The sequence below is a fragment of the Chelmon rostratus genome, chromosome 5, assembly GCF_017976325.1.
Source record: "Chelmon rostratus isolate fCheRos1 chromosome 5, fCheRos1.pri, whole genome shotgun sequence".
In the NCBI taxonomy this organism is placed as follows: domain Eukaryota; kingdom Metazoa; phylum Chordata; class Actinopteri; order Chaetodontiformes; family Chaetodontidae; genus Chelmon; species Chelmon rostratus.
Genome location: NC_055662.1, coordinates 27,061,622 through 27,088,474, shown reverse-complemented (window position 1 = coordinate 27,088,474; position 26,853 = coordinate 27,061,622). Strand labels below are relative to the sequence as shown.

At 47.9% G+C, this 26,853-nt stretch overlaps 3 protein-coding genes across 5 annotated transcripts; all 3 read right to left on the bottom strand.

The window, feature by feature from the left end:
- Nucleotides 1–19: 19 nt before the first annotated feature.
- On the bottom strand, nucleotides 20–4,713 carry prkab1b (protein kinase, AMP-activated, beta 1 non-catalytic subunit, b). Its single transcript, XM_041936645.1, has 9 exons — nucleotides 4,587–4,713; nucleotides 4,288–4,496; nucleotides 3,938–4,101; nucleotides 2,617–2,786; nucleotides 2,451–2,544; nucleotides 2,229–2,343; nucleotides 1,918–2,051; nucleotides 1,757–1,825; nucleotides 20–884 (listed from the first exon to the last, which is right to left on the bottom strand). Exons 3-9 carry the CDS (start codon nucleotides 4,082–4,084, stop codon nucleotides 807–809), a joined length of 807 nt encoding a protein of 268 aa, XP_041792579.1. The 5' UTR covers nucleotides 4,085–4,101; nucleotides 4,288–4,496; nucleotides 4,587–4,713; the 3' UTR covers nucleotides 20–806.
- A 2,048-nt stretch (nucleotides 4,714–6,761) lies between these two features.
- LOC121606274 (transmembrane protein 233) lies at nucleotides 6,762–7,855 on the bottom strand. The gene is made up of 2 exons (XM_041936487.1): nucleotides 7,715–7,855; nucleotides 6,762–6,992 (listed from the first exon to the last, which is right to left on the bottom strand). Exons 1-2 carry the CDS (start codon nucleotides 7,853–7,855, stop codon nucleotides 6,762–6,764), a joined length of 372 nt encoding a protein of 123 aa, XP_041792421.1.
- A 1,207-nt stretch (nucleotides 7,856–9,062) lies between these two features.
- On the bottom strand, nucleotides 9,063–26,201 carry msi1b (musashi RNA binding protein 1b). 3 transcript variants are annotated; one of them, XM_041936699.1, is made up of 15 exons: nucleotides 26,056–26,201; nucleotides 25,799–25,839; nucleotides 25,330–25,411; nucleotides 25,115–25,199; nucleotides 19,522–19,563; nucleotides 18,370–18,462; nucleotides 15,464–15,512; nucleotides 14,912–14,994; nucleotides 14,717–14,834; nucleotides 13,650–13,730; nucleotides 12,194–12,250; nucleotides 11,787–11,843; nucleotides 11,051–11,205; nucleotides 10,573–10,618; nucleotides 9,063–10,490 (listed from the first exon to the last, which is right to left on the bottom strand). In XM_041936699.1, exons 1-14 carry the CDS (start codon nucleotides 26,112–26,114, stop codon nucleotides 10,577–10,579), a joined length of 1,044 nt encoding a protein of 347 aa, XP_041792633.1. In that variant the 5' UTR covers nucleotides 26,115–26,201; the 3' UTR covers nucleotides 9,063–10,490; nucleotides 10,573–10,576. The 3 variants fall into 3 exon arrangements, with proteins under 3 accessions (XP_041792633.1, XP_041792630.1, XP_041792631.1); XM_041936696.1 differs by having other exon boundaries at nucleotides 9,063–10,485; nucleotides 26,056–26,185; XM_041936697.1 differs by lacking the exon at nucleotides 12,194–12,250 and having other exon boundaries at nucleotides 26,056–26,185.
- Nucleotides 26,202–26,853: the final 652 nt, after the last annotated feature.

Genomic DNA, 26,853 nt, shown 5'->3' with positions numbered 1-26,853 from the left:
CACAAAGAAAACACGACCGAATGCTTTCAAACTTTAATTCCTTTATAATTCTTGAACAAAAGCTGATTTGAAAGAAGTCTGATTTGTCAGAAAGGCATCATTGAAATAAAACACTGGCTCTTCACGAGGCCTCCCAGCTGAATTTCAAGCCGTTCGTGTCCTCGCGTCTGTTTGCTCACGTATGCAGAGCTCCTGCAGCACAGTTACAGCTGGCCTTATCTCACACAGTCCTACAGGTCACTGTGGACAGCCAGGCTGCAGCCTTTGGCTCTGTGCAAAGCCACAGAGAGCTGAAAACCATGAGTGTTCAGGCAGGTTCCTCCTCTGCATCATGGGTAATAATAAAAAAACTAATCTGGATCAAGTGAGGTCAGAATGAAAACTTCCACCTGCTCTCACATCTGAGAGCTTCACACTGATTCAAACTTATCAAACACGAAGCTTCAGGCTGTAGCTGAGGATCACATATTTACAAACATTGTGCAGAAACTTTAACTAAAAGAGTTGCAGCTTTTTCTAAATTTGCGATGACAGGATGGTAAAAATGCTTTAAACTGATATCAGAAACACATTTTAGTCCAGTTTTAGCAAAAACATTCGAAGCAGCAGCGAAGAACGACGACAGACTGGTTCTGATGTCAGAACCAGAGGCTGGATCACCAGAGCCTGGATCCCCAGAGCCTGGATCCCCAGAGACAGGATCACCAGAGGCTGGATCACCAGAGGCTGGATCACCAGAGCCCGGATCACCAGAGCCTGGATCACCAGAGCCTGGATCACCAGAGCCTGGATCACGGCTCTGCGGGTTAAATCGGCTTGTAGAGAAGAGTCGTCACGTACTTCTTCTTGTATCGGTGTGAAGCGCTGAGAACCATCACTCCGTCCTGCAAGAGAGGAAGAGTGTTTCGATACACACGAGGTTCATAGATGAAGAATACTCTGTTTCTATGACGATTTCATCTGAAGCAGCCAATGAGTATTTGAGGTACAGCATCACAGATGTCAAACACTAGCATATGTTAGTGTGTTAGCAATATAACTGAGGTAGTGAAAAGTCAGTTTTACTGTTTGTGCTTTATTTAAAGTGTGTTTGACAGATACTTTTAAAAAGTCTGCTTCTATACAGACGTCAGTAAGTTCTACTAAAATCTATTAAAAGTGAATAAACTCATTCTGCAGTACTTACAGTGGCATTTTAAAGTACTTAAAAAGTGTACTTTATTGTAAGTGTATGATAAATCGTACTTAAGTGTACTTTTAAAAGGTGTTCTAAATGACAATAATAGTAATAAAGTGTAATTATGAAAAGTGAACTTATTTTCAAGTTGTTTGTATTAGCAGCTTTATTAAAGTCTACTTCGATTTCACTTCATTTGAAGTATATTTAAGTATATTTTCACACTTCGGTGAGATAATAATACTGAAGGTGTGTTTTGAAAGCTCATCAATCCTGATTTTCACTGGTGGACTTCAGAACACTTAAAGTTTATAAAAAGCTATTTAGCAACTGTTTACACTTTAAGTACACTCAAGTATTACTCGAGTAATGTACTAGTTGAGTACATGTAAGTATACTTTAACTGTAGTTTAAGTGTAATATTTATTTATTTATTGTTTTTCATTCATGTTGTTCGACTCGTCACATGTTTCCGTCCCTTTAATGGAACCGGTGAGTGCTGCTGTTCCCTGTGTTCAGCCTGACAGGCAGAGAGGCTTCAGCTCATCTCAGCAGGTGAAGCACAGGTGGAGCTGTTACCTTGATGGAGAGGGCGTACAGGTGATTGAGCATCACATGGTTTGGCTCCGGAAGCAGCGTCGGGTCACACTGAGGAGGATTCAGAGAGAGGATGAACGTGACTCCATCGCACGCTGTCGGAACAGGTGAACTGCTAACGCGAGCATGCCGCCGCTACTTACAGAGATACCCGTGTCCTTGTTGAGCAGCACCTGCAGCAGGTGAGGCGGCAAGAAAGGAGGCTGCTTGATCTTGTCTTCTGATCTGATGACATATGCATCCTGTTGATAGGGGCCGGGAGGGGAACTGGACAGGTCTGGACAGAATGATAAGGTGACACTACGTTAATACAACCTTACATCTAAAGAATAAGGAGGAGATGATTGTCACCAATGAATTCAACCTATTATTATATTCAAAGCAGATTAAAACCCTTTAATAACACGTGTCAGTCTGACAGCAGTCACACATGAATTAACACAGGGGGCTGTACCTGAGAGGTCTGCAGAATCCTGTGAGTCGATCCTGAGGGCATCAAAGACTTCAAAGTCCGTTCTCTTCACCTGGATGACGTTATTAACTGTTCCGGTCTTCGACGTGGTCACGGCCTGAGAGAGAAGAGACAGATGTTTTCCAGCAGGCGTCTGTTCGAGCATGACGACACGAAGCTACGCCGATGATGAAGAGGAGGGTCATCTCTGCGGATGTCACTCACCCCTGCAGGATCCAGCGTCCACTGACCGTCCACACAGAACTTGTACTGGTGCTCCCCCTCTGGCAGGTCCACGATGGCCACAAAGTTCTTCTCACTGGGTTTGAGAGACAACATCAATACGTGCAGGTCGACAAACCCGTGAAGCGTTCTGACGGAGCCGGACTACCTTCTGTTCAGGGGGATCTTGGTGACCCAGTTGTTAAAGGAGCCGGACACGAAGACTTCTTTGGCCACCCCAGACCACCTGAACACGGTCGGTCTGTCCTGCGTCGGACTTTTGCCTTCGCTCTCCAGGTCCTGCTGCCAGGCCAGAAATTCCTGTATTTCCTGCGGAGCCTGCAGAGCATGAATTAACGTAGCGCTGCCGTGTTAACGATCTGTGTGTTTGCAGCATGAAGCTTCTCGGACTGTTTTATATCTGATTCCTCTGTCTGCAGTTTTAGATAAATCAGGTGAATCTAAAGCTAAATATGTTAATCAATAGATGAGACGCAGCTTTTACAACTGTGCACATGATTTATGTACAACAAGTATGAAAATGTTCTGTGAGTCTGCAGGTTATCACATGCGTCTGTGTGGAATTAAGACATCTTTTCCATTTCCTGCTGCACATAACTGCATCTCAAATTCACATTATTACACACTGTTACCGATTCTAAAAAGCATTCAGAACGTTTTTTAACTGATCTCCTTCCTTCACGCAGCCTCGGCTCCTCTTCTCAACACGAGAGTCAGACTTCAGGCTCGTCAGGTGGGTTATTCATCACTGTGAACATGTGTTGCTTGTGACGTCGTGGCTGTGTGCAGCACAAAGACGGTTGCTTCATAAACACTTCGTGATAAAATTGCTCGGCGTTAAACTGGTTGTTGAGCAGCAAAAATGATAGCGATTAATTCTCTTATTAATAAGACTGATGTTTGCTGTTTGTTTGTCCTCCAGATCTAATCTTCATACAGAACCTTAATCTTCAGGTTACGGAGCTTTATTCCAGCCCCTGAACGCATCAGCAAACATGTTCAAATGAATCTGCTTTGCTCTAAAGCTCAATGATGGAACGACAGAAAGGCATGATGCTCTTTCAGGACGAAAAACTCTGCAGGAATTTAGAAAAAATAAACATTTTGGTCTTTTTTAGATTCAGATTCGTCACATTCAGCAGGTCTGTGATAAATCAACACCAGAACATCATGTCTTTGTTTAATATGTTCTGCAGGTTTGGCTTTGAGACTGTTTCATCTTTCTTTTCTCACATGTGTCACTTCTCTGAGAAGCACCTGTGCAGGTTTATGGGACGAATAAAAAGCTGTTAAATACTCAACATGAGGGATGTCCTGTCTCATGCTCATCTAAAAACATGCTTAAAATAAAGCTGTTAATCATAAACAATTCATAATTCAAGGCCACAAACATGCAGAACACCGGTTCCTGTCAAACACAGAAGTGATTTAAAGGCTCTCTGGGTTCTGGTCTAGACTAGGTCTCATACCTTTTGGTCCTCTCTCTGGAAGAGGTCTCCGTCCTCTGTGCTGTCCATCAGGATGTTGGGACGCGCCTCTTTCCCCCCCTGCTGTCCATCTCTGTATGACCTGTCCCCCTGACCCCCACTGGACCTGTCGCTGCTGCTGTTCCCCATCGCTGAGGCCCCAAACTCTGCAACACACACATCAAGATCCTCAAGTCCTGGCACATGCGAGACCAGCAGGAGTCGAGCGTGGTCCCTGGACTGACCACCAGGGGCCCTGCTGTCCGACGGCCCTGTGCAGAGTGAGTTAAACGGAACACAAACTGGTTCGAGCTCACGCTGTGAGAGGACGTGAGTCCAGATGCTGAACTCACCTTCAGGGCTGCGGGCTGGCTGGACGAAGTCAGACCGGCCTGATCCGCATCTGGTCGTGGTTTCTGGAGTAAAACCGCCTGCTGCCTCTGTCGTCGTTTGTTCCGCCTTTGAGCTGCAGAAGTTTTCCTGTCGGACTGAGGAACGATCCGGAGGCGCAGCAGCGTCACTTCAGGTGGTGTTCACCTCCTCCACCTCCTCTTTCAGGCTCCTGTGGACAGCTGCGCCATTTACAGGCAACTCCAGAGTGTAAATGCGTGTGTGTGTGTGTGTGTGAGTGCGTGCGGTGAAGAAAACACACCTCTTCCGCCTCCTGTCCTCGAGCTCAGGAAGAGTTGAACCCGACTGCTTCCAGCTGGCTCTGTGGTCACGTGAGCGGATCAGTTGCAGGTAAATCAATGACGTTTTCAGAAACGTCATGAAATAAAAGCTGTAAGGACAAAAAACAAGTTTGATCACAGACTGATGAACATGTTCAGAGAAACGACTGAAAACAGAGGCAGCAGCAGCCCGGATCTGCGGTTCCCAACGCGGGGAGCGCGGCCCCCAGAGGGCCACACAGGAAATCAGCAGCACAGAAGTCTTTATGTATTTCCTGCACTCTTTGATTTGTTTGGGTAAAAATCATCAGTTACTCAGATTACTCAGATACTTTTTAACTTTTGATAACACCTGCTGACATGTGACAAACAGATCATTTACTCCAGTACAAGATCTTGTGTTACAAGATTTTGTGTTTATAATCAGTAAAGTAACTAAAGGTATTCAATTAATGTAATGGAGTAGAAGTAGCAGAAAATGAAAAAACTCAAGTGAAGTACAAGTACCTTAAAGTAGTGCTGGAGTACAGTGAAGAGTCCAAACAGCCTGTTAAGATTTCTGCAGCTCAGCAAATCTGTGTCCTTGAGTCTGACTTCTGCGAGGCGTTCCCACGGTGATCCTGTTTCCTGTATCTCACACACACACACACACACACACACACACACACACAGTAAAAACATCAGTATCTCAGTGTGGGCAGAGATCACCTGTGTCCTGACAGCAGAGCCTCTCCACCTGTAATCTAACACTCTTCAGACAGAAAACCAGCAGTGTAAAGGTCCAGATATCTGTTCATGTCCGTTAATGGTGCACTGCTTTATTTTACTGTCTCACTGGAGACTGACTCTGGATGACCTTTGACCCTTTAACATCTATCTTCTCCTTTTATTCTCAGATTTCAGGTTTATAAACCAATCCTATTCCACTGTCTGACAGTGAAGCTTCCTGCTCATTCATTCACGATGCTGCATAAATATTTTAAAATATTCCGTCTTTCCATCTGTTTTCTGTCTCTTCTGGGTCCAGATCACAGTCCCGTCCCCGTCCTCTGGCTCTCCCTGAGGGATCAGCGTGTAATCCCTGCAGCTGGTTTGCATGAAGCAACGTCTCCACTCACATTTCTGCAGCACATCCAACAGGACAGATCACAGAAAATGATCGTAGGGCTTCTCCAAGTTCACGAAGGCTCCAGACCCAGATGGTCCACCATGATGGACAAGGCTTCCTTTATGTCCTCCAGCTCTGTCTCCTCCACTGAGGACATGCCGAGAGGCTCAGCGACAGCTGATGATTGGACAGTCAACGCTTTCTGTTCGTCCTCGCCGTCCGGCAGCTCCCCCTGTGGTCTCCTCCAGCTCCCAGCAGGTGGTGATCAGCTGACAGGTGTGAACAGCCGTGAAGGTGATCATCAGCTGAAAGTCTTCAGGCATCACACGTTCGCCATCTTCTGCTGGAATCAGACACGTCAGAAACAGGAAGAGGGGGTCACATGCTTCCGGGGTCACAGGGAGGTGATTAAATGAATATTTTCAGATTATAAGCTCTATCTTTAGCATAAGATTTAAATATCAGAGCACACGATCCTCAGGCTCAGCAAACCGCAGCAGGCGTCAAAGACGGCTGCGAGCTGAGGCCAGGTGATGAAGCAGAGAGGGTCTCATGAAGCCCACCCACCACCACCGGGCAGCATTTCACCTTATTGCTGAAGGTTATTATACTGCTCTGTTACCCTCAGAGATATGAACTGTGTCATTGTTGAAACAAACATTTTCATTTTATTTTTGTCACTTTTTCAAAACACCAACATCTAATTTTCAGTCGAAGCTTTTTCAGATTATCAGAACGTGTTTGTGAAAGTAAAACTTTTATTTTACATGTTTACACCACAACAATAAAGCAGAACAATATGTCAAGGATATGTTTCTGCTGCTGCAGTCATCATCAAACAGTCCTTTAGTTGTGATTAAGTCCCGTCTGTCCTTCAGTGGAAGCTCTGGGGGGGGGGGGTTCTGTATGTTCTGAACTGTGTTCAGCAGGAAAGTGAGACTCCCCCAGCTCTTTGAAACCCTCCACAGCTGCTAATGACAGAAGCCAAGCGGAGCCTCATTGCATCAGCTCTCCACGACGGCTTCGCCTCTCCTCCTCCTCCTCCTCCTCAGGAGCTCACACCACATGCTGTGGAGGAAAAGGACACTTGACATCTTTCCATCCTTCTGTTCATTTTTGCTTCATATATCTGGTGCATTCGTACCGTAGTGAAGTGCACGACGGCGTACGCGGTGATGATGAGAAGGCCGATGACAGAAGAAACGATGCCCAGGTGGAGAGCTTTCCGGCCCAGCCGCTCGGAGCCATCGTAGTCCTCTTCATCGTAGCTCTTCTGGGCCTGGAGGGTGAGAGAAAGGTCACATTTAATTTGAAGACATCTGAATCCTGCTGAGGCAGCAGCGCCGATGATGCACATGTTCACACTGTGCATATAAGGTGCTTCAGACACACGTGGACAAGAAAATAGAAGAAGGCGATAGTTGAATCTGTGCTGAACATTTGGGGAGAGATGATTCCCTGCATTGCTCCACTCGTCTCCTCTGCACCACCTCCATCTCTCGTTCGCTGAGCAGTGAGATACAGTCGATCACTGCGTCTGCAAGCCTCATCTTGTTACTCACAGCTACAAAAACGCAACAGCTGCTGCTGGAACATGGACTCAACACGAGTCTGCGTCCCCTCAGAGAGCTCAAAGGCTTGAGACAAACCGGCTCGTGCATAAAGACGGGACAGATTCAATGAGCAGAAAGTCACAGAAAGCAGTCAGGAAGGCGCTTTAGCATGAACTGCAGGTATGTCCGATAGGAGGAAGTATTTCTTAATTACATGAACGGGCAGCTCAGAAAACTAGAAGTTATTCGTAGCAACAAAAAACATGTTTGCTGTTCGATCAATTACTTGGTAACTGGCTCTAAATCCAGACCTCTGACATGTACCTCTGACATGGTGTTTCTCAGCACTCTGTAATCCACGCATGTGATACGACACACTGCCTGCAAACATCACTTAAAAACATCCGTCTTTTGCTATAAATATGAACCAGGCGGACATTCAACTCACCAGCACAGAGAAAACCAGCGCCACGATATTAACGGGCCACGCAGGGCAGAAACAGGTGAACATGGTGAGGCAGAGGTAGTTCCTCAGAGGGGGGATCTCCCGGGCCTCCCTGTTCCCGTCCAGCGAGGGCTTGGTGTTCATGACCGACTCCCTCGAGGCAGGAGAGGCAGACAGGAGAGGCAGCGGAGCTGAGAGGGTGGAGGTGGAGGCAGAGGACGGTGGGGGGGGGGCAGCGGAGCGGTGATGATGGAGGAGAGGAATCAGCCTGCAGAGAGATGTGAGAGGGAGGCTGAGGAAGACTGACGAGTCTCCGCGAGACGGCGTCACATTTCACTGCTTCATTATCAGGATTCAGTTCGAAAACAGTTGTAGCTAATTTACAGTCAATCAGAACAAATTCTTTGTAATCAAGTACAGAATTATATTATTTACAACAAAATGTTTATTATAGTATGTAAATGTATCATCATATGGACAAATTTATTGCAAACTAGCACAGAATAGTAAATTAGTAAAAACCTGTATTCATTTTAGGGCTGCAATTAATGCTTGCTTTCATTGTCAATTACTTTCTGAATTAATTGATTAGATAGTTGTTTGGTGTATAAATTAATTGATTAGATAGTTGTTTGGTGTATAAATTAATTGATTAGTTAGTTGTTTGGTGTATAAATTAATTGATTAGATAGTTGTTTGGTGTATAAAATGTCAGAAAATGGTGAAAAGTGTCGACCAGTTCCCCAACAATGCACAGACACAGATTATTATTCCAAGCAGAGTATTTTCTGTGTGTCGAGAGGATCTTTAAATATTCACGGTTAAATATGTGACCATCAAAGTTTAAGTTTGGAATAAGAAACCTCATTAATTCTTTATGAAGAGTTGAACGCTCAGAAACTGTTGGTTCTGTCTACAACCCAAAATATTCAGTTTCCTGTCATGAAACAGTGAGAACAAGAGAATATTTAGATTTTTTTTTTTTAATTACACTACACATAGTAATTTATTCCACATTTGGCACAGTGAGAGAAGATATTAGAACAACAGCACTGTTGCTCTCTTTACAGTGTAAACAGGGTTATATTAAGTTCTTCCTCAGTGCTCGTTAAATGAGATTTCTCCACGTTGGCGTGTCGGTTACAGGTGACACCAGGTGTGTGCAGTCCTGACAGACGTGTGAACACGCAGCAAAAAATGGCTTCACAAATGTTAAATAATCAGAATTTCTCACTCAGAAACAACGAACAGAAGAAGTGAAGCAGGACTCATTAATGGAATGTTTTAAAATAATTTATTAGGAATTTTAAAAAGTTGTTTTTTTTTCAAAGGAATAAACATGACAGGAAAAAGAAAATCAGAAAATGTTACAGTGTCGACAGGATTGTTATTTTTCAGTGAAAACAGCATCAAAGTATGAACCACCGGGGCGGCTCGCAGCAGTGACAGTATCAAAACGTGAAACCCGGCGCTTCGTTCTGCAGCTAACAATCCGAGGAGAAACATCGACGCAGCAGATCTGCACATCATCGTTTTGGTCTAAGATTAGCTGACGCGTTGCTACAGGCTGTGACCTCCAGTGGAAACGCAGTGATGGACTGGGCAGGTGACAGGTAGACAAGTTCATAAGACCCCACTTCCTGTTGGAAAAGCCACCTTTCTAAAAGGCTCCACCATCCACACTTTGACAAAGATGTTAATGTAACAACAACAAAAAAAATCAGATTAAAATTTCACATTTGCAACTGAGGTACCTTCCCCCAAAAACAGCACATGGCACATTGGAAACCAATGTGTAGAAAACCACACGAGGCGCTCACGCGAACATCAGCGCAACCTGCAGCGTTAGCCGCGCATGAGCGCTCCTGCAAACGAGGCCTTCGTGTTCCTTCACAGACAATCATCATCACAGATCACAGTTCAAACAACGAAATGACAAAGTAAGAAAACAGCATGTTTTTCCTCTGACGGAGGAGCGTCTTCACACCCGGCGCAGCCCGAATGTCTCGGCTCGTCTTCACCGGCTGCTCCGACACCGACGTCGAACGCAGCGAGATGTTCTCGACCTCCATGTGAAACTACGACGCGTAACAGTCGAGCTTTCCAACGCATAAGAATCGTACCATTTCTCCAAAAGCCTCCCACCTCCCACACACAAAAATCAGCAGAGCCCCCCCAGAAACCAGTCGTATTTACAATATTTTACAGAATTGTACAGCTCATGTCGGCCTATTATGTAACTGTGACTAATGACCTTTGTCGAGTGACCATTATTAGTGTAACAAGTTAAAAACCTACCAAGATATACAGTCTGTGACACATGTTCAAGAAATAGTATTAATCACAAATGTTTTGTTAAAATTCAGTATCAACTAGTGACAAATATACAGTTTTCCAGCACAAATTACAGCTTCTGACCTTCAAACAAGCTTCAGCTGGAGATGTTTCTCCTCTCAAGCCAATAAAACACGTCCGAAACAGATAAAGAAACAACGCAGCCATCACAAAAAACAGCAAGGTCAAACAAAACAGAAAGAAAACACTAAAAATACAGCATCTGCAGGTGTTGCTATTACATGTAGTGACATTTCCGCTCCTTTTATGAACTTTTTCTTCTTTTTCTCAGGAGGTGGAGTTTAGTGAGGCGTCAGTAGGGTCGGCCGGGGCGGAGGGGGTGAAGGTTCGGCCGCCCGGCCGGAGAGGTGGGCTGGACAGAGACGGGCCAGATCAGCTCCAAAGCAGCTTCAACTCCTTCCAGCTCTCAGTCTGCAGCTCTGCACTGACACAAAAGCCACCCGGATTACTCACGGGTCGGTCTGAAAGCTTCAAAACAAGATGTGACGAGCAAGAGGCCGACTTACGCTCTCAGTGGTAGCCGTTAGTGAAGGCTGTGGCGATCAGAGGACCCTGTGAGAGCAAACATTCAAGGTTCAAGTTCGCTGTTTGGACACAATATCACAAAAACTTCAGAAAGGAAACAGATTCTTCAAATGTGGGAATATTCGCTTTCTTACAGAGAGTTAAATGACACGTTACATGACTACGTGTTAAATATAAGGCTATGGCCAGCAGCTGATTAGCTTAGCTTAGCACAAAAACAGAAAACAGCTAGCCTCTGCTGCCCCAGAAAGCCCCCCAGCCCACCATAAAAAATCTGTTTTGGAGTGAATGTGCACCACACAGCAGGTGCAGATGGAGAAAACATTAAAGTGATATTAAAGAGGAAGCAGCTGAGAGTAAAAGGTCGTAACGTTGTTCCTGCAGCGTTTGACGGAAACACGCCTGTAATTTCACACATACGGGCGAAGCTTTCAAAGGGACAGAAACTGTTCATCTCACCCCCAGACTGTGGCTGAATCCGGTGCTCGGGGCGGGGCTCGCAGCGCTCAGGTAACTGCTGACGGCCGACTCCTGACTGGCTGTTCCATAAAGGTCCGCCATCGGGCCCGGGCTGCTCGTCCCCAAAAACCCAGCAGAGCGAGACGGAGTGGAGCCTAAAAGAAAACCACGAACAACCACAATTCAAAGACTCAAAGACTTCAGTTCAATACATTTCAGGACGCTTTGGTTTAGCAGTTAGCAGCTAGCTGGTGAGCACAGTTCACAGCTACAGAGCCAGATATTTGTAGGTGGAGACCAACAATGGAGCTAAAAGGAGAGTTAAACCCCAATTGAATACTAATGTCGCTCAGTTTGTGCTCAGTGTGTAAATAAGCAAACGTTGATTCTGCTGCCCCCCAGTGGCCAAAAGTCAATAACTGCAGGTTAAAATAACTTTTCTAAATTTCTTTTATTTCAGCCTCTTTGTGATTCTGTTTCAGTTGAATATTTAGCAGCATCACATGTGGCTCCTGTTACCACGGAGACTAACAATCATATACTACAAGATGCTACACATTTATATGATACCATGTAGCAATATTAGCCGTTAGCGAGAGGGCTGAAAAGTTCAATATTCTGTTGAATTCTGAATATCATGAAGAGGCTGTCCTTAAGTTCTCATGTTCAGTGTCTGAAACAATAAAACTGAATTTGATTTAAGGCCACGATCAGACAAAAGAAGCTGTTCTGATACCTCTAACTACTGCCGCCGCCGCCGCCGCCATTGGTCCATATGCAGTGAGAGGAATGGCTAAAGAGACAGAAAAGAAAAGGTTAAATGTGCTGGTGTGCAAACACGTAACTACTAACTAATAACAGAAGTCAAAGTCTCGCTCCAGTGACCCGGTGAGGTTGTCAAAATGTGAGAAAAAAGAAAGTGCAGATAGAAGTTGATCACAGAGAACAAAGCGGTCACTGGAGGAAGACTTTCAGGCGAACAATAAAACCTTCCTCATTACTGTCAGCGGTCCTGCCTTCAGCCGAGGCCGAGGAGGACCGACAAACACAAACATGCAAACCAAAGAGCGGTCAGCCGTTAGCGTGGCGTTTAGCAGACCGACAGCACGCTGCTTGTAAAGTCCAGAGGAGGGACTGACTGACCTGTGAGCTCAGGGGGGTGGGGTGAAGTCAGAAGGGGGGTCCTCTCTAAGTGGAACTCTAAAACAGAAACATCAGAGTGCTGTTGAGACACACACCACCACCGGCAGCAAGGACAACACACACACACACACACAGAGGCAGGGACACACCTCAGAGGTGAGGACAGGACGTACGGACAGGACGTATGGACAGGACGTATGGACACGGAGCACATGGAATTAAAGGATGGAAGAACGCTTTACAGTTCACAAAGTGTTAAAATCATTATAGAAGAGCAAGAAATACAGCAAATGTTACAGTTTGATCAATTCTATCATACAAACCAATAACTTCAATTCATCAATACGTAAAAAATCCAACTTTAACAGCTAATTCTGATTCGTTCTGAACTTCATACACTTCATACTCAGGCTAATACACACACACACACACACACACACACACACACACACACACGCACACACAGCTAAGCAGATGCAATTCCACTCCCTGATATTTACAAGCAGCCATTTACTCTCACATCATGTCACGCGTTTCTATGGAAACATGTTTGTATTTGTGACAGCGAGTCTTCTGTCGGTTCAACACAGGTCGAACTTTATTGACCAGGTCATGAGAGCGCTGACACCGGACTCATCCTGTCTCACTGCTGCTGTTCACTGCTGCTTGGAGAGTAAAACACCTTCAGCTGCAGCTGGCCTCCGTCAGTCCATCCACCACGTTGCTCCACCCGGAGGGTTCGGATGGATCGCCATGAATTCTCGTACAGAGGATGATTCCTCCTGACTCCAGCGAGCTCCTGACCTTTGCTCTAGCGCCACCATGAGGTTTTTGTTGCAGATATTCAAGGTGTTCACAGGATAAATAATACTTCCTGCAGCGACTCTCTGACTTGTCATGTAGCAGGTCATGATTTCAGTTTGTTACAAAACTTTGGTTCATAATTAATTAGTGACATGGCATCTTGGTACTTTTTGATGCTAATTAGCAAATGTTAGCATCCCAGCTAGCAAAGTTCTGGGAACATTATTCTTTGGTTGTGGGAACATTTATTAAGCGTTCTTACACACAACGTTTCTTCTTGTGGTTATTAGAACATTTTGAAAATGATCCGCTGACCGTTGGTGTTAGCTGGGATGCTTCTGTACCATGCTGATCTACTACAGCATGTTAGCATTTAGCTGATTACAGGAAGCAGCTCCTGCTTCTCCAGACTTCATCATTAAAGATGATTGAACTTTGGAGCGAGCGTGTTACTTCCTTCTGATAAGTTGATTCCTTCCAGTCAGGCTTCAGGGGACACAGGATGATTTCAGTGTCAGCACTTTCATTGAATTCCAGGTGAGCAGTCACCATGCTACACCTGAACACCTGCTAACTGCTAGCTGAATATGGCTGTGTATCTCTCTCTCGGTACATGTGGCGGTGTGTCAGGGGCAGAGTGTGCTGTGATTACCAGGGAACTGGTAGGTATATCCAGGAGTGATGCCAGCGTAGCTCCGACTGGTGTAGGTGGCGGTCTGGAAGCCTGGATAACCTGAGGAAACAGAACCACCGTCAACACCTGGTTCACTGCAAACACCAAGGAGCGCCAACAACGACACGCAAACTTAGCAGGTAAACCAGAATCAGTGCTAAACAAACAGAGTGACAGGTGAGTGTGGCTGCCCTCTAACAGTGACGCCTGGTACTGTCTGTGCAGGTGAGTGTTACTCTACACCTGTGGGCTTTGTCTTCTGTTTGACTCCCAGCAGTGCACATTACACACACAGATTTCCTGCACATACAACCTGACACCTGGAGAACTGACCTCAGAACGTTCACACACACAGTAATCATGTTTTCTGGTACAGGCACCACACCTAATTTAATATTTTTAATTTTTAAAAGTGTGTTGGCACGTCCCTTCATCTTCAGGCTACTCGGAGCTGCTGTTCTCAGACTGAACAGTAGGTGGCAGCATCGGTGCAGCAAGGCTGGCTTGGGCTGCACAAACAGGTCCTGACTGCTGTGAGCACAAATAAAACCTGTTAACGAGTTGGCTCCACTGCAGAGGATAATGTTCAGGGGAATGAGAGGATCAGAGCAGGTAAAGGGCCGTTCAACTATTTTTACACCCGAGCTTCAGTTTACCTGTCGTGAGGAGTGCTACTCAGCCTCAGGTGAAAACAAACTTAGGAGTTTAAAAAACTAGCCCTGATGTTGTCATGGTGATGTCATCAGTGTTGCATTTTTTATAACAAGTGCTACAAAGTGGAGGTTTGAGGGGGTGCATTCTGGGAAATGTAGGAAGTGTTTATGACTGATAGCGGAGGCTTAGAGGCAGCGTGCCCAGCCTCCATCACTTCTCAGAGGTCTAAATAATCGCAGCTGCACGGCGGAGAGCTCCTGCTAAGTGGTCAGCTCTCTCCACATGACGCATCATGTGACCTTTAAGGCTGCTGCGGCCGTGGTGCAGGAACAGTTACTGTCAGGGTCACATGTGCTGCCACATCCTTCCGCTCCTGATCAATACCACCTTACCCAGCATACCAATGCCCAGCATGAACGCGTCCATTCCATAGGGCATCACACGAGAGCGCCCCCTGGCCGAGCCCGTGGGGGACATCACCTCCTTGGGCTGAGCCTTCTTGCACTCCACCTGTTTCCAGACAAAACACACATCAGCACCTCTGGTTTCTGCATAACGCGAGGCGTCAGAGACGAGCCGCCGCTCACCATCTTGTTGTTGATCTCATGGAAGTGGATCTCGCAGACTTTCTCCACCACGTCCTCGTTCTCGAACGTCACAAAGCCGAACCCTGACGAGGACAAGGCGAGGTTAGAACTGTTGCACGCAGCATGGCGGGTTCAGACAGTGGGCCTTTCAGGGCAGCAGTGCAGCTAATAGCCTCCAGTAATCAGTGCTGTAATAGCTGCTTAGCACATTTGCCCCCCTTCCCCCCTTCCAACGCTATTCTGCACTCATCCCTTCTTCCCTCCCTTCCTGGCCAGAAGGCCGGGCAAAGCTGGTAGGCTGTCATAATCGATCAGTCCCAGGGTGGGGAGGAGGTGCTTAAGGAGGCTTTATCCTGATCCAGATTAACGGACTGGCTAATTAGACTAGCCCCGTTCGTCTCCTCCAGCTCAGCCCACAGGAAGGAGGCCCGCGGGGGGAGGTGGAGGGGATCAATAGACACCGGGGAAGGCCTGGAGGAAGAGGAGCAAATCGACGAAGAGTAGAGAGCTGTGGCGAACTAGGGGACGGGGAGAGGGGTCAGGCAGTCTCACCTCTGTGTCTGTTGGTGGTCTTGTCGAACATGAGCATGGCGTCGTCGACCTGAGGGGAGACAAACAGACAGTTTTTTAGCTGCGCTCGCTCTCGCCACGCGGCATATTGCCTGACCTCAGCCCTTCTCAAGTTCTGCAGGGAGGCTCAGCAACAGATGGACAGAGAGGAGGGGGCGAGGGAGGAGGGGGCCGGAGACGAGCGACAGGTTACAAAGAGGAGGCCGAGGGGGCGAAGACGGGAAAATATGAAGAAATACTGTACGACAAGCTGCTGCTGGACGTGACTAACAGACGGAACGGGCGGCAGCGAAAGCTGGAAGTTATGTTTGCTGCTAAACTGCCCGAGTCACAACCCCTCTCACAGAGAGCCCATAATCCTCCCCTCCAAAGTTTGACATTCCCATGGCAACTGTACAAAAAGTCCATATAAAAGAGCTCGGGCCAACATCAAATATGCCTTATGAATAGTGGGAGAGCGCCAGTGAGACAAAGAGGCTGCAAAGAGAGAAACTCTGCAGCCGGCCACGAGCAGAAAGGTGAATCCTGTGGGCAGGTGGAGGCGCGATGAGAGGGGAGAGCCGATAGCGAGAGGAATAGCGACAGGTGGAGATATGGTGAAAGAGAGCACAGAGAGTCCTGCAAGAGAGGGGAAGGAAAAAAAAAAGATTGGGTCAAAGTGGAAAGGGAGGAGAAAAGAGGAGACAAAGGCAGAGGGAGAACAAAGAGGCCTGGAGGCTTTGTTTGTTGGCACAGTCAGCCATAATTCCTCCTCCTCTTCTCCCTTTGACCTCTCCCTCCAGCCCGGCCTCCCTTTATGGAGCAAAGACACAGGTGTCTGTTCCACACACACACACACACACACACACACACACACACACACACACACACACACACACACACTGACATGCTCTCTCTCGGTCTCTGCTGGTTTTTCTCTCCTCTCTTGACACGAGCTGACATGTTTATTCTCCAGACGTCCAGATAAACATTTGGTAAATGAATCTGTGCTCTTGGTCTATAATAAGTTTACTGGACGTGATCCACTGAACAATCTGTCATAGTCACACACTCACACATACTCAGTGAAGAGCACTGTGTGTGTGTGTGTGTGTGTGGACCCCTGGGGGCAGGTTGCCTTCAGAAAGGTCAAAGGTGAGTGAGGAGTGTCAGTGTGAAAGGAGACCTGTTACTCTGATGCCTCTTCAGTCGCTGCTTGACATTTGCTGGACGTCTGCAACACGTTCATCTGCGTCTCGTTATTTCTGCAGTTTAGAGACGCTTTAGTCCAAAACGTCTGACAGTCTGTAAGAGGAAGATGCCCGAGACCCCCCTCTGAGCTCACGATAAAAGCCAGACTTAGCAAAGCGAGCGCACGGGAACCGATACGAACCCGAAGAGAAGTGAAACTGCGCCCGATCAAAACACCCCGGCTGCACCTCGCCGCTCCGTATTTCAAACAGCGAGCGTTTTAACGGCGTACCGCCGGACAATATTCCCTCTTATCCTTCTTTTTTTCCACCTCTCATCTTCCCCGTTGTCCCCTGCCCATCCCTCTCCGCGCTCCTTTGTCCTCCCCAGGACGGGACACAAAAGGTCCAGCGAGGCAGTCTAATCAGGAACTTCCATGGATGGCTGGAGCCTACATTTCACCGTCCATCCCTCGATATCTCTCTCGGCAAAATTCATCTGGACGTTATGATTGAGGAGGGAGCGCGGGGAAGCTGGGGGCCCGAGCTTCGGCGCCGAGCAGAAAACGCCACCGGTCGGAAACAACACGGTGGCGGAAACGTGTTCGACTTTCAAAAGTTTCGCCTGCGAGCTGAAAACTTGATTTTTTACTGTTTTGTCTGATTCACACACTTCAGACCAGCATGTTACTGAGCCCCCCCCCCCCCCCCCCCCACACACACACACACACCACAGTCTGAAGCATCCAGAAACTTCCAGCATGCAGATCACTTCTGAACAAACTAACAAAATATTTGTGTAGCTTTGTACTGAAGCATAATGGCCCTCGTAACCCCCCCCCCAAAAAAAAAATCTTTGCCCCAGTTCCCTCTCTTACGCCTCCACAAACCTCCCTCCATCAGGCCCTCCCTCCCCGCTTGCTGCCTTTGTCAGCCCATCATCTATTCTCCGCCTCGCCTCTTTCAGACTCCTCACAATTCAAGAACTTTCACTAAACTTTATGCAGAAACATTAACGGACAAACGAAGACGAAGACGAAGACGAAGGCCGAGCGATGAGTTTTCGGCGTTTTCTGCGTCGCTCGGCTCGTTTTTTATCCACACTAAACTCCTGAGCTGACCCCCACCCGACACACTCGCATGCTAACACCACCTCATCCCTCCTCCTTCAGAACAAAACCCCCTTACCCACAGAATTACTGGGGGACAATGGGCAAGCCAGGTCACCACGGTAACGGGCCAGGAGGGGGTTGTGGGTAGGAGCAGCTGTTACATCAGATTAATTCAGATTCTGATAATCCCTCCTCCTTCTTCACCATCACCACACACTCACTACAAAACTTTTCTCCCCCCTCCCTCCCTCTTCAAGTCCCCCCGAACTTCGCCTGCTGCTCCCGGAGCCTCTCGGCCTCGTTATTTTTCCCTTCCTTCCCTCCTCTTCTCGCCCTCCTCCACCTCCTCGCAGTAACCCCTTCGCCTCCGGGCGCTCGCTCCGCTCCATGTGAAGTTTTTCTCGGCTCGTTCGTGCCGGACGCGGCTCGGCCGAGCTGCCGGGACGCGCCGCTACGTGTTTCTAAGCTGTTGATTTGTTTCCGCGCTCGGGCCGGCTTATGCAAATCCATCATAACTGACAAACTAATCCTCATGTCGATTCTGCTCGGCCCTGCTGATGCTAAGGTTTGCACCGCGGAGTGAGAGCCCGGCGGCTCTGACGCTCACCTTCCCAAACTGGTCAAAGTACTGTTTGACGTCCTCGATGGTCGTGTTCACTGACAGGCCTCCCACGAAGATCTTCTTGGTTCGAGTCACTAACTGGAAGAGGAGAAAAGACGATCAACACATCCTGTCTGTCATCGTCCTGCACATTTTAATTCAAGGATATTTCTCCTGAAAGGGGCTTCAAATAAGGATCTTTGGCCCAAATGCGACAGTAATGGTTCCAATAATTACACACAATTATAGTTCATTCTACTACTTAAACACTATGACTACTTTATTTTAAGAAATAGTATAATAGATTTTAATTTCTTTTCTCACAACTGCAATTTGAAGCTTTGTTCAGGTGGAAACGTGACACAAACAGACGCTAAATATTTCCTGTATTTTTACGATAATTTTCTCACATTTTGTGTTAGTTAAGATCAACAGCGAGGTCCAATAAAAGGCACCTGAGTGAGATTAATTACTGCCGTCAATAAACAATATTTTCAAACATGATTTGTGTCTTAAAGTCTCGTCTGGTTTGTGTGACGTTCGCTGACTCACACCAAACACGGCCTGTGAATAAAGTTTCCTCTGTTGGACGTTATTCTGCATCGCCTCCACTTCCTGTCCTCTGAAGAGACGACATGCATGTCTCGTATGTTTCGCGCTAACAGGATATAACAGGAGGTTTAAAGTCAAACATTAGAGCAGCACTGCAAATTAAAAAAAAAACGCGGTAAAGCCTTGACACCTGGCTCGTGCTCGACCAGGTGAGTTAATGAAGTAATTTCAGTGATTCTTGTTGGTCTTTTTTTACGGTTTATTTTCTAGTTTCATCCTGATGAACTCTGGATCAACACACTCTATTTTTCTTCTATCTGTTAGAGAAGCTGCTGTGAGGACACACGTGTCTCCTCCCCTGAACTGTCCTCCTCTCTGCACCGTGAGACAAACCGGCTGAGGACAGAACGTCCCTGAAACACAATACAGACGTTTCAGCGGCTTTAACAATAGCGAGCGTCTCGAGAGTCGTCAACCTTTTTGTGAACACCTGATCACGTGACTCGTGTTCTTCGGTGTACGATAAGAAACGCTCCACGCGCGCTGACCTGCGGCAGACACACACACACACACACACACCTGACAGCAGGAGGCGGTTTGACTCACCTTGGGCTGAGCTCTGCGTGGGAACGCAACCTTTGGGTCGATCTGCGGGAGAGAGGACAGAAGAAGAAGAAGGACAGGTTAGTGTTGTGTGGTGAGACAGGTGAGCCAGCAACCTGTCGCCTTCCCCTGGTGACATCACAGCCTCATCTCTCATCTGTACCGACCCGTCACCTCCCGGCCCGGCTCGGCGTATTCACCATCCTAAAGCAAAGCAGTGATGAAAAGAGGAGCATCGTGCTCGAGCATCGCCGTGCTGGAAACCAGAGCGACGCCGTTCACCTGAAGGGAAACCTGCAAGTCAACAGATGTTTCTCATTCTAAGCTGCTTCAGACAGTCGACCGGGCTCTGACTACGTCCTGGACCCAACACACTGCTGCCGTTTGTTGATGTGTGTGTGTTTTCTCCCTCTGGTCGTATCTGGTTGCAGACAGTTTTGGTTTTATTTATCCAGAATGTCGCTGTTAGTCTGAATCATCCATGTTTCAATGGGAGCTGTTTATCTGGTAGGAAGTGGCTGAAGTGACAGCGCTCACAGTGAAGTCTGTGATTTATCCAAAGTAACTGCAACATAAAGACGTTTCTTCCAGTTTCCAGCACTGAAGCCACACTGTTAAAACTCTTCACCGTCAGCGAAACTCAAGTCTCTGTGGACCAAAACTGTGAATCATTTCTCTGCTCTCAGTGAGCACATTTTCCAAAGTCCATGAACTCCTTTCTCCTTCACCGTCCACCACCTGCACAACACTGCCTTCAAACCTGCTGCAAACACGCAGCGATCGCACATTTCTGCAGAAACCACATTGAAATATAAAGAAAATCTGAGCAGAATATTTACAGCAGAAGGAAATAATGATCATTCCAAACAGCTGATTGTTAGAAGAAGAGTCAGTGAGGATACTCTGTGTGTTGTTCATGGGTTTTTGGTAAATTATTAAAGCTGGCCTGGAGTTTAACTTTTTATTTTTCACATGTAAATTACTAAATGCAAAGACATACAGAGAATAAAGGATTATTCTGTTTACATGCTCGAGTCCAGAGGTTTTATTCTGTACTCGAGTGACTGATGTGATGTGAAACCTGCTGTCAGTGTGTGTTGCTGCCAGATGTTATTTCCAGACGAGTGTGAGGTGTTTCACATGTTGGAGGTGAGTTTAGCTGCTGGTGGAGGTGCAGGTGAGTTTAGCTGTTGGTGCAGGTGAGTTTAGCTGTTGGTGGAGGTGAGTTTAGCTGTTGGTGGAGGTGCAGGTGGAGGTGAGTTTAGCTGCTGATGGAGGTGAGTTTAGCTGTTGGTGGAGGTGCAAGTGAGTTTAGCTGTTGGTGCAGGTGAGTTTAGCTGTTGGTGGAGGTGAGTTTAGCTGTTGGTGCAGGTGAGTTTAACTGTTGGTGGAGGTGCAGGTGGAGGTGAGTTTAGCTGCTGGTGGAGGTGCAGGTGGAGGTGAGTTTAGCTGTTGGTGGAGGTGAGTTTAGCTGTTGGTGGAGGTGCAGGTGGAGGTGAGTTTAGCTGCTGGTGGAGGTGCAGGTGGAGGTGAGTTTAGCTGCTGGTGGAGGTGAGTTTAGCTGTTGGTGGAGGTGAGTTTAACTGTTGGTGGAGGTGCAGGTGAGTTTAGCTGTTGGTGCAGGTGAGTTTAGCTGTTGGTGGAGGTGCAGGTGGAGGTGAGTTTAGCTGTTGGTGGAGGTGAGTTTAACTGTTGGTGGAGGTGCAGGTGAGTTTAGCTGTTGGTGCAGGTGAGTTTAGCTGTTGGTGGAGGTGCAGGTGGAGGTGAGTTTAGCTGCTGGTGGAGGTGCAGGTGGAGGTGAGTTTAGCTGTTGGTGGAGGTGAGTTTAACTGTTGGTGGAGGTGCAGGTGAGTTTAGCTGTTGGTGGAGGTGAGTTTAGCTGTTGGTGCAGGTGAGTTTAGCTGTTGGTGGAGGTGCAGGTGGAGGTGAGTTTAGCTGTTGGTGGAGGTGCAGGTGGAGGTGAGTTTAACTGTTGGTGGAGGTGCAGGTGAGTTTAGCTGTTGGTGCAGGTGAGTTTAGCTGTTGGTCCAGGTGAGTTTAGCTGTTGGTGGTGGTGCAGGTTGGTGATGAGACTGTGTGAAGAGTTGTGAAATAAGTGGCTGCAGTATTGACTGATGCTCGTTGAGCACCAGAAATTAACTTCCGCTGACTTCCTGACAAAAGTCTCAAAGACTGCGACTGAAAACCAGAACTACCTGCTCAGGTAGCTGCTGCTGTCATAATCTGGTGAAACAGCCCTTTAAAGGTCCTTCACAGAACTCACTGTGCATCAGTCTGTGATGTGATATTATGACACATATTTACATGAGGATGAAACCTCGTTTAAAACGAGGTGTGTGTGTGTGTGTGTGTGTGTGTGTGTGTGTGTGTGTGCGTGTGTGCTCAGTATGTCTGGGAACGTCCAGCGAACCCCTGCCTCTCTCGCCACCGTCATGTGACATGTGATCTCCTGGAATCTCACACAGGCGCTACAATCACAAACACGCCTCGGCCGGGCGAGGAGAGCCCGAGCGGGAGGACACGCGGGGGGGGGGGGGCGAAGAGGACGGGGAGCTGTCAGTCAAAGCGCCGGATCGTCCTCTAACCTGCGGCTCCTTATGTTCGCGCCCCGGCGTCACCCCGCCACTCCTTCCAATCTGAACACTACAAACAAAACGGATCTAGAGAAAATGTGGCCGAGCCCACTGAATGTCACCAAGGTTCAGACTGGAGCCATGAGGATGCAATCATAGGCCGGCTGGAACACTGAGACCTCTATATTAGTCTACGCTGGTCTAACAGAGCTAGAGAACAACTAGACTACTCCACACTGTACTGTTACTCTAACAGACGGTGAGACAGTACAGCGCTAAGATTAGTCCGCAACCATGAGAGGGTAGAGTTGAACTACGGTAGAGAGCTACAGCCTCTGTGGTAAACCGCATGCGTTTACCAGAGTCGACTTCACCGCAACTTTTTTCTCTTTCTTCGTCTGTTCTAGAGAGCAGAGTGAGAAGACTAAAGGCTAAGACTGGAGGATCAGATGCAGAGTCTACTGTTTAGTTTCTATGGTGGCTAGACTACTCTGATAGTCACCTCCGGTCACCAACCCTCCCGATGTCCAACACTCCTGTCACATTCAAAAACAAACAGACACAGAATCAAACACATGGCAGCACATCGGAGGGGGGGGAAACTGTGGACGTTAGACACAGGAAGTGATCCTCGCTTCAGCTGGATGTTTGAGCAGGGTCTGATCGCTCTCGGCCTCTTCATACTTACCGAAACTCTGAGTTTAACGTGTTTACGCACGAGTGCGACTGTGATATCACATCTATTCTGGCAGCCAATCACAGCCCAGCATGCAGCTGAGCTCACTCTGAGAAAGCACTTCCTTCTTGTGTTTTCAGAAATTTGAGTGTTTTTAATGAGGGAGAACCACAGCAGAGTGTTTCTACATGTCAGAAAACCTCACGTGAAGAAGAAGCCTTACGGCGCCAGAGGCCGAACTTCTCCACACGGCAGCAGAGAAGAAGCTGAACGTAATTCCAGGAGAGGTTTATGAAATCAGGCCAATCCCCTTTGACCAGCTCCATCCCGGCTACGCTGCGGTTGGCCGAGCGCGCCGCCCGTCACGGCCTGAGCCGGCGACACAGTCCACGCAACGTGCCGATTGGCCGGCGCTCAACATCTCTGAGGAGCAACTCAAGCTCGTTGACTCCAATCCTATTAGTTAAGAGGGCCATACTAGTCACAGATGGGGGTCTTATGCCCCCCTCCCCCGTCTTTCGCTCAGGTCAGCATGGAAATGGTTAACGGGGCCACAAATATGCCCGGTGCAGCAGAGCTGTGTGACTGTTGTAAAGCTCTCTGCTGTGCACCTTTGAGCTGCACTTGAATGGAAACTTTGTCCCACAAAGGTGCAGCTCGCTTCGGCCGCCGCCACTGCCGCCTTCACAGATAGCAGGAAGCTGGGGAGGGCACCCAGAGGGGCGACTAGCAGAGCAGCACTTCTATAAATCAGTAAAAGCTGCCTCCCTGTGCTGGTCAGAACCAGGCCGCATCTGTCCTTCAGCACAATAAGGACCAATAAATTCCTCCGCAGCACTGTATTTGCTCTTCAGCCTCTCGGCTGTGCAAAGCTCTGTTAATTCCAGCGGCGAGCGGTTCAGTCGGTCACAGCGTGGCACATTCTTTCTGTTGCCACTGGAGAACTTTTCTCTCCCCTCTAACAGGATAACCTGTCTGCATGAGAGCGAGGGAGAGGGGGCAGGGTGAGCGGTCTAAAAGGCCTACTCTACTCACCATCCGGCCCCCGTGGCCGCTCGCTGAGCCTTCTCCACGCCAAGCGCACACTCTCTGAACGCCAGCGGCCGGCCGCAAAGGGCCTCGCCGCGGCCCACGAGGCTGTGCCCGCTCAACCCCTGCAGGAGGGACTCGTCACCTCCGGGGGAATAAACGTCAGAATCTGACCTCGGCTATCTGTGACAGTTCATGCTGTCTTCATTTCTGCTCTCCAAGAAATGACTGTAAACGATGTGCATTGTTATCTTCCTGTTTTTGTCTGACAGAGTCATTCTTCAACTGTGTGTGTGTGTGTGTGTGTGTGTGTGGGGGGGGGGGGGGGGGGGGGGGCTGTGTCACTATGGAAACAAACCCCATGGCGACTTTGTGGCGTCCAACCATGATGGCGCTACTTGTCATAGCTGTCGTGCCTGCAAGTGACACTACAGCAGCGGGGACGCCAAAAAAAAACACAAAAAACTGAATTCAGTTTGACTTCGCCGTCGAACAGAACTCGGCCTTCACGCCGCCACCCGTTTGTCAGCAAACGCTCGGCTTTCTTTTCCTTCCCCAGCTCCTCCGCTGGTCCTCCCAACGCTGGAGAAGGTGCATCGCTCAGAGCACAAAAGGGGAAGAAACAGCCTCCCCTCATTTCAATACAGTGACTAACCCGCAGCCATCACCACTCCCACAGAGGAGAGAGGTGGGGGCAGTGGTCCCTATGGCGACCAGCGGGCCACATTGTTCCCAGACCGGCCCACATTCATTACTGACAAAAAGACACACACACACACACACACACTCTGAGATTCATACATGTGAAGCTACAGGTGACACAGGTGAAAGGCCTGAACGTGTCACGCCGTTTTCACCGCCAGCGTCCGCTGAGAGCAACAGGAAGCTGTTTGTTTGTTGCTTGTGGTTTCAGGTTGCTGCTTCCATTCAGAAACTTTCCTGGAGTCGCTTCTACCCTCAGGAATGAAAAAAAAAGGCAGACAGAAAGTTTTGCTTCACTCGTCTTAGAGACCAAATCACAGACGGGCAGCGCGAGCAGGCCTCCCCCCCTCCCCGTTTCTATGGAAATGGACGCCGGGTGACATTTTCTCGCCTGTTGGGCCGAGCACATTGTCCATGCGCCTCCACCGCCGGCTGAAACATGGCCGAGGTGTGGCAGCGGGCACAGTTTGAGGAAAACAGCAGCATGGTGGGACCTCAGTAAACACACCAACATGTAGCAATGTTACACCTCTGCAGGGGATTATGGGAAAATCCACTCATCAAACAGTGAGCGACGGGATTAGCCGGTGGTGGGAAGTAAATACAGAGAACTCACTGTTTTGGAGTCCAGCTCGTGCCTGGTTTGGGCCAAAACTTTATCCACGCCGGCCTGATCAACAAAGGTGACGAATCCAAAGCCTCTGCAGACATCAGGGAGGGGGGGGGGTATTAATGACACAGAAACTGATGTTGACATGTAATGATACGTTACAAGCAGGCAGGAATCACGGAGGTCAGATAAACTTTCAGCCGGGCTCTCGGCTCCCTCACCTCGAGCGCTTAGTAACCGGATCTCGCATCACCATACACTCCTTCACCTCGCCGTACTTGCAGAAGTACTCCTTCAAACCCTCTGGGAAACAAAGCGAGGAGGAGAGAGGACGCGTGACTTCAGCAATCAAGAGCTTAACCACGAATGACAACTTTTTGATGGGAAATCAGCAAAGAGTCCAACTTTCTCCCTGAGATTTCACCAGAGTTCACACACTGTGTGATCAGGACTCAGATAAGATGAGCATTTCAACTAAAAGCCCTCGTCTTACTACAAAGTGAATCTTCTCATTTCAGCCTTTTTTAATGAGCTTTGAAGAATCGCTCATTCATTCTATGGCACTTCTGAATGGGTGCATTCATTCTGCAGCAGCATGCAAAGCTCAAAATTCAACGCAAGCAAACTGAAATATTGAGAAATGCAGTTTTTTATACAAGTTTCTGCAGCTGCTGCTGGGAGAACATTTACCTTGTGTTGTTTGCCAGCTGAGTCCACCGATGAACATTTTGCTGTGGAGAAAAAGAGAAAATATGATGAATATCCATTTTCACTGAAGTGGGATTCAGACAGGTCGAAACTGATTTATTCACAGTGAGATAAACTTAGGAAGAGTAATCCTGGAGGAAAAGACGCACTTTAAGAGTGAATCATCTCAGATTTTACTCTCAGGCTGAGTGTGTGTGTGTGTGTGTGTGTGTGCGGAGCTACGACAGAAAGTTTTTTACCAGGGGTCGTGAGGGGAGTCCGCGGTGGACAGGCTGCTCTGGCTCCCTTCCGTCTCCATTCCGAGTCCTCGCTGTGTGTGTGTGTGTGTGTGTGTGCGTGTGTGTGTGTATGTCCGTGCCGAGCCGAGCCGAGCCGTGCCGTGCGGGAGAACAGGCGGCGAGTGAGTGAGAGGAGCTGGGCGGGTTTGGCCCGGGGTGACAGAGAGGGGAGCGGGCCAGATGCAGGCTGGGACAGACTCCACCTCCTCCCGGCTGCTCGCTCCCTCATCCCACCGCCGCGGCGCGCGGCTCCAGAGTCAAGCCGGCGGCCATCAGCCGCACCGTTTCCGCTGCTGCCTTTCAAAATAAAAACCCAACGTCGACAAAGAGCACGCGGGCTTTCATAGAGTTAAAGTCTTTATAAAGAAATGTGATAATAAGCAATATAATTCATGAAACATTTCAAAATTTTAAAAGGCCCTGGATTTTGCTTTTTTGCTCTTTATTGCCAAAACATTTCAAAGTAATCTGGAAATAACTAGCATAAGGAAGTGTTATTATACACTTATCTGAAGGCAACAGTATTCTTATACTCTTCCATATAATATACATATATCTTGAATGAGTTAACCGGCTGTTAGGAACTGATAAAAGATATCTAAACAATTCACATTCCCATCTTGCAGTTCAGTAAATAAAGGATGATATAAATTAATGACTGCACTGCTAGTTATCATATCGCCTGTTCTGAGTGATCTGTGGCTTCTTTCCTGGGATGAACTTTTAGTCTGGCTGCATGCCTTAAAAATAAAGTTGTCT